The sequence below is a fragment of the Mus caroli genome, chromosome 15 (genome assembly GCF_900094665.2).
Source record: "Mus caroli chromosome 15, CAROLI_EIJ_v1.1, whole genome shotgun sequence".
In the NCBI taxonomy this organism is placed as follows: Eukaryota; Metazoa; Chordata; class Mammalia; order Rodentia; family Muridae; genus Mus; species Mus caroli.
Window position 1 is genome coordinate 96,160,038 of NC_034584.1, and position 10,102 is coordinate 96,170,139.

General features: G+C 48.0%; 2 protein-coding genes across 2 annotated transcripts in view; both read left to right on the plus strand.

Annotated features, from left to right (window-relative positions):
• The first annotated feature begins 24 nt into the window (after nt 1–24).
• Nucleotides 25–5,686, plus strand: Pfdn5 (prefoldin subunit 5). The gene is made up of 6 exons (XM_021183512.2): nt 25–164; nt 345–447; nt 730–761; nt 2,447–2,521; nt 2,634–2,739; nt 5,466–5,686. The coding sequence occupies exons 1-6, from the start codon at nt 93–95 to the stop codon at nt 5,540–5,542; spliced, it is 465 nt and encodes a 154-aa protein (XP_021039171.1). The 5' UTR covers nt 25–92; the 3' UTR covers nt 5,543–5,686.
• Nucleotides 5,687–5,898: 212 nt separating this feature from the next.
• C15H12orf10 (chromosome 15 C12orf10 homolog) overlaps nt 5,899–10,102 on the plus strand; it is a 5,952-nt gene continuing 1,748 nt past the window's right edge. The window contains exons 1-3 of the mRNA XM_021183586.2: nt 5,899–6,156; nt 6,293–6,405; nt 8,284–8,443. Coding sequence (XP_021039245.1) covers nt 5,944–6,156; nt 6,293–6,405; nt 8,284–8,443 — 486 coding nt within the window. The 5' untranslated portion in view covers nt 5,899–5,943. The remainder of the gene's footprint in view (nt 6,157–6,292; nt 6,406–8,283; nt 8,444–10,102) is intronic.

Consider the following 10,102-nt stretch of genomic DNA (forward strand, 5'->3'; position numbering starts at 1 on the left):
TATCCCCTGGCGGCACCACGGAGGTAACGCGGAGGGCGGCTAGAGCGTCACTCACCCAGGCAGCTTCCTCTTCGGCAGTCCTCCTTCCCAACATGGCGCAGTCGATTAACATCACCGAGCTGAATCTGCCACAACTGGAAATGCTCAAGAACCAGCTGGACCAGGTGAGGACCTGTCCCAGCACCTTCCTCGCGCTTCACATCCTCCGACCGACCGCGCGCCCGCCCGCTCGGTGGGGGAGGCTTCCTTTCCCAGGGAAACTCCTATCCGGTCGTAGGTCCCGCCCCCTCTGCCCGGGCCCCGCTTTCTTGAGCTGACCCCTTATTTTTTCCCGGCTTCTGTAGGAAGTGGAGTTTTTGTCCACGTCCATTGCTCAGCTCAAGGTGGTCCAGACCAAGTACGTGGAAGCCAAGGACTGTCTGAACGTGCTGAACAAGAGCAACGAGGGTATGGGCTAGGCGGGTGAGGGCGCCTGGGGATGCCGGCTTCTCCTTCGCTTTTTTCTAGTTCCAGTTTTCGTTAGAGAAAACTGTTCGTTATTTAGTGTGTGTGTAGCCACAGGAGCCCCCGCATGTTGCCTACGGAAAACTAAAATGTACAAGACATTTCCTCAGTTGCTGTGTTGTTTTCACTGTCTGTGGACACTGAGCCCTGTTGGGAGCTTCCCCTAAGGTCTTCGCGTGGGAGCCGCTAGCCTTCCCCAGCTGTTTGTCTTCATTACTTTCACAGGAAAAGAATTACTGGTCCCACTGACGAGTTCTGTATCCTTTCCACGGGAAATGCTACCTTACATTCTTCCACAGTCTATCCCAAAAGCGGGGAGAGTTTTGATTTTAAGAACAGTCGTACACTTAACGTAACTCTCTTGTCTAACGTTGCACCAGTGTCCATGTAATACCTTATATCAGAGTTCGGTGAAGAATTGAAATGTGGTGTTTCTCTTTGTTTAGAGATGTCAATATGGAGATAAAGCTGGCCTTTGGCTAAAGCCAGTAGGAAAAAAATGTTAGGATATTGAAATTGGGAACTTGCCTCTTTTTTTCAATTTCACCTTAATTGCCGCTCATCTCTAATAGTGAAAGGTAGATAGTTTCCTCCTGTTGAAATGACCTGTTGTCATTTCCAGCAGGAAATGGCAGTCTAAATAGAAACCTAAGACTAGCAAAGTGGTGAAGACTGTTTTAAGTAACAACAATAGAGCCAGCAAGGTGACGACCCAGAGGGTAAAACCCACACATTCACACTGAGCTAACTTTCTGATACCAACGGGGTGGAAGGAGAAAACCAACTCCCAGAAGTTGTCCTCCGACCTCCATGGCATGCACACTTGTAAAAACACACACCCAGACCAAATACATGTAAGTTTAAAAGGAGTAATAATTTGAAACTAGAGAAATGGCTCGGCAGTTAAGAGCACTTGCTCTCACTGAGAACCCGATTGGGTTCCGAACATCTACATGGTGTAGGTGACTCCAATTCAAGGGGATACAGCAACCTTTTCCAACTTCTGCAGGCACCAGGCATGCACATGATGCATACACGTACACACAGTTTTGTCTTAGGGTTTCATTGCTGTGAAGAGACACCATGACCAAGGCAACTCTTGTAAAGGCAAACATTTCATTTGGAGCTGGCTTACAGAGTCAGAGGACTCAGTCCACTGTCACTGTGTCAGGAAGAATGGGAGCACCCAGGGAGACATGGTGCTGTAGAAGGAGCTGAGAGTTCTACATCTTGATCCAATTGGCAGCCAGGAGAAGAGACTATCTTCCAGGTAGCTAGGAGGAGGGTCTCAAAGCCCACCCCCACAGTGCCACACTTCCTCCAACAAAGCTATATAGCTCCTAATAGTGCCACTCTGTGGGCCAAGCATATTCAAACCACAAATCTAAAATTAAATATTTAAATAAAAATTAGTAATAATCCGGGGCTGGTGAAATGGCTCAGTGGGTAAGAGCACCTGACTGCTCTTCCGAAGGTCCAGAGTTCAAATCCCAGCAACCACATGGTGGCTCACAACCATCCGTAATGAGACCTGACGCCCTCTTCTGGTGTGTCTGAAGACAGCTACAGTGTACTTACATATAATAATAAATATTTAAAAAAAAATTAGTAATAATCCATCAGGATTCATGGTTCAGGGGAAGTGAGGCTGGCTTTTCACTCACACTATCCTGGAGCCTTAGGAAAGAATCCTAGGTACCTGATCTGTTCCTTCTGGAAAGTGGGAAATACAGGAGCGCCTTTAAAGAGGAGAGATGGGATCAGGAGAAGAAAGTATTCCAGCTTCCGCTGTCTCCCTCCATTTACAGTGACCGGTCAGTTAGGGCTTCCGGTCGCTTGGTTCTCCCAGCTGCAGCTTTTTAGAAAAGGACCCCTTGGGGTTAGTACCCTGGCTGACAACCCCTCATGCTGGGTCAGTTTTCCCTTAACCCCTCCCTCTCAGATGTACGTCCCAGGGAAGCTACACGATGTGGAGCACGTGCTTATTGATGTGGGAACCGGCTACTACGTGGAGAAGGTGAGCGGGGTGGGGGTGGGGAAGTCCTCTGAGGAGGTGAGCGAAGGGAGCTTACGGGGAGAGGTGTGGTGTAGGACACGGTCTCTCTAGTCTTTCACCTCTGCTCTTGCAGACAGCTGAGGACGCCAAGGACTTCTTCAAAAGGAAGATAGACTTCCTCACCAAACAGATGGAGAAAATCCAGCCAGCGCTGCAGGAGAAGCATGCCATGAAACAGGGTAAATTCTGCCTAGGGTGCCTCTCTTGTAAACTTGCTCTTATCTCTCTTTCTGTAAAGTAGTATTTATTATTCCTGTCTGTGTGTGTGTGTGTGTGTGTGAGTGAGAGAGAGAGAGAGAGAGGGAGGGAGAGAGAGAGGAGAGACAGACCAGACAAACAAGGGCCATAGAAGTGCTGTGGTATACATGGGAAGGTTGGAAGAGAATTTTCAGAAATTGCTTTTCTCCTTCTACTCTGGGTCCTACAGATTAAGCTCTGTCATCAGGCTTGTGTAGCAAATGCTTTTAACTGTTGCCATTTCATAAGCCCCCAGGAAACACCTGATGCTTTCTACCTCCATGGTAGGACATTCATTGTATAAGGCATGATGGTACATACCTATAATCCCAAGTAGGTTAAGGCAGGAGGATTGCTGTGAATTCCAGGACTGCATAGCAAGACCCTGTCTCAAAAGAAAACAGCAGCCAGGACTTGTGACACACACTTTTTTTGTTGTTTTTTGTTTTGTTTTGTTTCGAGACAGGGTTTCTCTGTGTATCCCTGGCAATCCTGGAACTCACTCTGTTTACCAGGCTGGTATTGAACTCTGAAATTTGCCTGCCTCTGCCTCTCAAGTGCTGGGATTAAAGGCGTGCGCCACCACGCCCGGTCTGTGACACACATTTTCAATCCCATCATTTTTTTTTTTTTTTTTAAAGATTTATTTATTTATTATATGTAAGTACACTGTAGCTGTCTTCAGACACTCCAGAAGAGGGCGCCAGATCTCGTTACGGATGGTTGTGAGCCACCATGTGGTTGCTGGGATTTGAACTCTGGACCTTCGGAAGAGCAGTCGGGTGCTCTTACCCACTGAGCCATCTCACCAGCCCCCCAATCCCATCATTTAGGACGTTGAGGCAGATGGATGATCTTTTTTTTTTTTTTTTGGTTTTTTTCAAGATGGGCTTTCGCTGTATAGCTCTGGCTGTCCTGGAACTCACTCTGTAGACCAGGCTGGCCTGGAACTCAGAAATCCGCCTGCCTCTACCTCCGGAGTGCTGGGATTAAAGGCATGGATCACCATGCCCGGCGGGATGATCTTTAGTACATAGCCAGTTCAAGGCTGCATGAGACCCTACCCCCAAATAGATATAGTTGAATAGGCCTGGGGACATATAGCACAATGGTAAGGGTACTAGCTAAAATTTATTTTATGTATGCATACATATGTGTGTGCATATGCACATATATAATTGACCTACCATACTATCCATTTAAATGAGTAATCCGCCCGTATGTGGTGGAGCACACCTGTAATTTCAGTACTTGGAAGGCTAAGGTGAGTATTCCGGGTTGGAGGCCAGGCTAAGGTAAATACTAAGATCATGTCTCAAAAAAAAAAAAAAAACAACAGGGACTAGAGAAAAGGTTCAGCAGTTACTAGCATTTAATGTGCTTGCAGAAGACACAGACAGCTCACAACAACCTATAACTCCAGTACCAGGAGACATGCCTTCTGTAGCTTCTGCATGAACATGGTATGTACACACTCACACACACACCATAAACTAAATATTAAAATTAAAAAAGAAAACAAACAAGGTCTGGCTGGGGAGATGGCTGAGTGGGCTTGCTGCATGACCACAAGGACTTGAGTTCAAATCTCCAGCGCCCACATAAAAGTTGGACATGGGGACTGGAGAGATGGTTCAGTGGGGAAGAGCACTGCTCTTCCAGAGGTCCCAAGTTCAAATCCCAGCAACCACATGGTCCCTCACAACCACCAATAATGAGATCTGACACCCTCTTCTGGTGTGTCTGAAGACAGCTATAGTGTACTCATATAAATAAAATAAATAAACTTTAAAAAAAAAAGCCATAAAACTTTCTTTAAAAAAAAAAAAAGTTGGACATGGCCCAAGTACTTGTAACCCCAGTGCTGGTGGAACAGAGACAAATAGATCCTAGGAGTTCACTGGCTGGCCAGCCTAGTTGAATTGGTGAGGCTCAATGAAGACCCTGTCTCAAGGGGTAGGCAGAGAATGACAAAGCTCAACAAGACGCCTCATGTTCTCCGTTAGTCTCCTCCACACATCACATATGCCTAGTGGTGGACACACACGCCCACACCCCATACAAATATGAAGGAAGAATATGGATTGTAGCATGAGACTTGAGGACATCTCCTCCAGGTTAAAACCATGTCTCTGTGGGAGGCAGATCTCAGTGAGTTTGAGGACAGCCAGGACTATGTAAAGAGACCCTGTCTTAAAACAAGCAACAACGTGAAAGATGTTTGTGTTTTTCTTTGATGTCTGGCGTGTTATTATCTAGATTCTGAAAGTGATATAACGTATGTAAGTGTTTGAGTGACTGAGAAGAAAGATTCCTGTTAACGATTCGGGATGAAATGGCTGTAAATATGCCGGGTAAAAAAAAAAAAAAAAAAGACCGTAAAAAAAAAAAAGAAGAAGAAAAGAAAATAGCCTAGATTCTATAGTCAGTTTACCTGGCTCAGCCTCCTGATTTATTTTTTGAGTGGTGTTAGGGATTTGAGTGGTGTTAGCCAGTCTGACAGTCTTCTCTGCTTATGGCTAACGTGTTTATTTTTACATTCCAGTGGTTAGCATACTGACAACCATGTAGACGCTAAGTCTGTGTGTTTGTGTCCCCCACAGTTTAATGGCAGTGTTCTTAGCCCTGGGTTCTCACTAGGCCGTGACTGCTCCATCTTTTCTTGTAGCTGTCATGGAAATGATGAACCAGAAGATTCAGCAGCTCACAGCCCTGGGGGCAGCGCAGGCCACGGCCAAGGCCTGAGAGTGCACTGCAGAAATGAAGCAAGAAACGGAGGGACCCTTCTTCAAGGGACCTGGGACTTTTTCCAGCAATGACCTCCTGGGAAAGTGGCCTGGGAGCGAGGGTTTTGTGTTTAATGTTAATAAAATGTGACCGCTGCGCAAATGGGGTGGTCTTTTCTTGCATTAAACAAGGGACTGGTGCTGAGCTGGGAGTGCCCAGGAGGTGTACTTTTGCCAAGAGCCCCCAAACTGAACTAGCCACACGACCTTTTAGAGGTTCCAACCAGAGGTTTGGGGACCTGTAAAAGGTTTGCTCTAAGTAGCACGCAGGGTTGTTGCCATGGGGACGGATGGCAGGCGGAAGTGAAGATGTGCCTGACACTTCCTCTTCCGGGTCGACCTTCCCTTGGAGGGAACCATATGGGTAGACGTTTCCTGCGTGGTATCTTAACATTGCCGCTCCGGTCAATTCTCCAAGCCCAGCACCGCATGCTCGGCTCAGAGCCCGATCTGCCCGCTAAAAGACCTCGCAACAACCTCATGGCACCGCCCCGAATCGGGACGCACAACGGCACCTTCCACTGCGATGAGGCTCTGGCTTGCGCGTTGCTCCGCCTCCTGCCGGAGTACACGGTACGGACCTGCGAACCTAACCTGGTCCCCTCTGATGCTGCCATGGCCTGAGCACCGCCCTCCCGGACACGCACGCCCTGGAAACCCAACCTTAATCCTGACTCCTACCTGACAGCCTCTTCCTCTGTGCCTGCAGAACGCAGAGATTGTGCGGACTCGGGATCCTGAAAAGTTGGCTTCGTGTGACATCGTGGTGGATGTGGGCGGCGAGTACAACCCCCAGAGACACCGTTATGATCATCACCAGAGGTGAGTTCACACTCAATGCCTGTTCTCTTGACTTTCTTGATTTAGCTTTAGTGCTCCAATCCCACCACCCACTGCCCAAGTCCATGACAGCATAGACCACTGCCTCCTCATCCTTAAAGCCAAGCAATTTATCGCTCTGGGAATTAAAGCTCGCTTCGAGCCTGTTCCTTGGCCTGGAACCTCCCTCAGGTCCCTCCCGCCATAACTTTTTTTCCACACCGGCAGTTTTCCATTCACTTGTCCTTGCCACAGGCTGCTGGATCCTTCTAGTTCAAGGATAATCGAGTGAGGTGGCCTTTTGCTTTGTTTTTATTCTACTTTAAGAGTAGGGGTGTCTTGGCTGCATTCATATCTATACACCAAATGCATTGATGTCCAAAGAGGTCGAAAAAAAGGTATCGGGATCCCCTGGAATTGGAGTTAAAGAAGTCATGAGACACCGCGTGGATGCAGGGAATTGAACCTGCCTCCTCCACAAGAGCAGCCAGCTCTTTTAGCCATCTCCAGCCCCATGATGGTTAATTATCAGCTTGACACAATTTCGATTCTAGAATCACCTGGGAATTGGTCTGTTGAGGGACTATCCAGATGGGGTTGGCAGTGTTTGTGGGGTGTCTTTGATTGCCCTGTAAGGCCCTGCCCACTGTGTGAGGCTCTAATCCCTGGGCTGTGTGAGTGAAGGAAGATGGCCAAGCATTAGCAGCCTGCATGCACTTATCTCTCTGCTCTTGTCTGGGTGAGATGTGACTCCCCGTTCTAAGTTTCTCCCACCTTCCCCTCTGTGATGGGATGTTGTGATGTTGTGAGCTAAAATAAACCTTTTTTGCCCCCGAAGTTGAATTTTGTCAGGTGTTTCATCACAGCAGCAGACATGGAAATGGGCTGTTACATGTTATATAATCCCAGTACCACTGCACTCTCCTCCCTCACCTCAGACACATGCCCAGGCTCTGGTGCATGTCCCCACCTTTGCTGAAAGATAAGCGCTTCTTGTATATGATTCTTCACTTTTCCTACGTCCAAAATCTCACAACAACACTTTTCAGTCCAGGCTGGCCTCAGACTCACTGAGATATGGCTGCCTTTGCCTCCTGAGTGCTGGAATTAAAGGTGTGTGCCACCATGCCTAGCATCTTTTTGTTCTTTCTTAAAGTAGATACATAAGTAAATATCATCTATATGGAATGTGAATAGCCTTTTCTTGTCCCCTAAAGTAACAGCTACTTGCCTAACATCTGCAACCTGTTAGGCATTATAAGGAGGAGGAGCAAGGTCATGGTGTACACCTGTTACTCCTGTACTTCTTGAGTAGAGGCAGGAGGGTCATGAGTTCAAGGTCATCATCTATTTGTTATCGAGTTTGAGCCTAGCCTGGATCACATAAAACCCATTCCCATCAAGGAAAGAGAATGCAGCCACGTATGATAGTCTGCACCTTTAATCCCAGGCCTTGAGAGCCAAAACAGGGAATGATTTCCAGGACAACACAGAGAAACTCTGTCTCCAAAAACAGGAGGATGTGTGTCCTTTACAGGCAAACACTGTCCCATTTTACATAAAGAACTTGACATCTGGAGGTCAGGCCCTTGGGAACCACAGACCGTGACAGTTAGGGACAGTTGCTCTGTTGTTTGTCCCCCTCCCACAGATGAACTTTAAAGGACAGGATCTTTGATTTTTCTCCATAATGTTCAAAACACAAAACCCAACATACGGTGATGAGTCGAACCGCTGTCACCGGAATGCCGGAGTAGAAGCTCTCAGCCAAGGCCTATGTTGGCACCAGAGGACACGCTAACATCTTCTCAAGTGGTTTCTCGTCTCCCCATCCCATTGATAACCGACTCCTTCACCTCGACCCCTCCCTATGCTCCTCAGGACGTTTACAGAGACCATGAGTTCCCTGTGCCCTGGGAAGCCATGGCAGACCAAGCTGAGCAGTGCGGGACTTGTCTATTTGCACTTCGGACGTAAGCTCCTGGCCCAGTTGCTGGGCACTAGTGAAGAGGACAGCGTGGTGGATACCATCTACGACAAGGTAGGGGCCCGAGGACAGAGAGGTCCCATCTGTGCCTTCCCGCTGGGCTGGCTAGCAATGGCACAGCTACAGCCCTGAACTAGGTCAGTCACTGGTCAGTCACTGGCCTGTAGGGGACATTCCTAGTCACTGTTCTATTGCTGAGAAGAGACACTATGACCATAGCAGCTCTTACAAAAGAAAGCATTTCACTGGGGCCGGCTCATGGTTTCAGAGGTGGGGAGCACGGCAAGCCCACAGGCAGACGTGGTGCTGAAGAAGTTGCTGCCGAGCTCTACCTACTGATCAGCAGGCAGCAGGAGAAGAAAATAACCTGGGCCTGGCTTGGACTTTTGAAACCCCAAAGCCCGCCCACCCCTGGTGACACACTTCCTCTAGCCAGGCCACAGCGAGTCCTCCTCAGGCAGCTCCACCACTCCCTGATGATGAAGCATTCACAAGCCTGTGGGGGCATTGCCTTTCCGTCACTCCCCACAGCAAGCACCCTGAAGTGGGCAGCGGGGACTGGGCTTTAAGGAAAGGGGTCTTAGTAATTTGTTATTTTGAGATAGGTTCTGCCTCTAAGTGGACAATATCCCATCATTCTGGGGAGTGGCTTTGAAAGTGTTTTCCCGTCGTTTTCTCGACATACATCAAGTGTGGTGGCGCACACTGTATCTAACACTTGAGAGGCTTAGACAGGAGGACCTTGAATGCCAGGCCAACCTGGACCCTGACTCAAAAACCAGACCAAACAAAATATTCGATATTTCTAAATAAACAGCTTATATCAGAAGAAGCACTGAGCTCAGAGATTCCAACACCCTGGCTGTTGAGAGCATCTCTCAGCATCTCCATAATTCACTGGTTACACAGGAGTTTGGCAGGCTCAGGTGGAAAAGAACAAACATCTCCAGGTTCAAGCCAAGCAGTACCAAGGACAGCACTTGCCCTGTTCCTGTAAGGCTCACTAGTAAAATCTCAGCCCTACCTAGTTCCCTGCGTGTGAGGCAGCAGCTTAGGCTCTTGAGCTCAAGTGTTGGACTTTGTTCTCCAGCGTCTGCTCCCATTCGATTGTACCACAGGGGAAGATGTGAACGGGCTGAGAGCTCTGAGAATGCCGAGACCTGGGGTCAGTTTCCATTTCCACTCTGACATCATGTTACTGATGGAGGCCCGTTTTATAGAGCAGTGTCTCATCTTTTCATACTGGTTCTGCTCTAGAGTCTGAGGTATTATCCTACTGTTTCTTCAGGATCAGATGTTGCAGCTGCTGCTAATATATGGTATATTATGAGCTCCATCTCAAAGCCCCACACCTCAGCTCTTGGTGTCTGTCACACGCTTCCCCACTTCACTGTATTTGGTCAGACCATCTACTGCCTCATTGATTTGCTATGCAGTCTACCCAGCCCACCTACTCTCTCTTCCCTCTCTCAGCACAGGAATCCATTCCCACAAGCCTATCTAGGAACTGAAATCCTTGTTCAAAATTTAGTAGCCAGGCTGGAGGTTAAGAACACAGGTGTACAGAATTCATTGTCCCAGTATCCACATAGTGCTTTGCAAACATCTGTGACTCCAGTTCCAGGAGATCTGATGCCCTCTTCTGGCCTCCACTGGCACCACACATATACATTGTATATAGGCATACATGCAAACAAGACTCCCATGCACGTA

Excerpts from the sequence above, each read along its gene's own strand:
- Pfdn5 (XM_021183512.2), top strand. The coding sequence starts at position 93 with ATGGCGCAGTCGATTAACATCACCGAGCTGAATCTGCCACAACTGGAA. Across the intron at positions 448-729 it reads GCTGAACAAGAGCAACGAGG|GAAAAGAATTACTGGTCCCA; the intron begins GTATGGGCTAGG and ends TTACTTTCACAG. Across the intron at positions 762-2,446 it reads TGGTCCCACTGACGAGTTCT|ATGTACGTCCCAGGGAAGCT; the intron begins GTATCCTTTCCA and ends CCTCCCTCTCAG.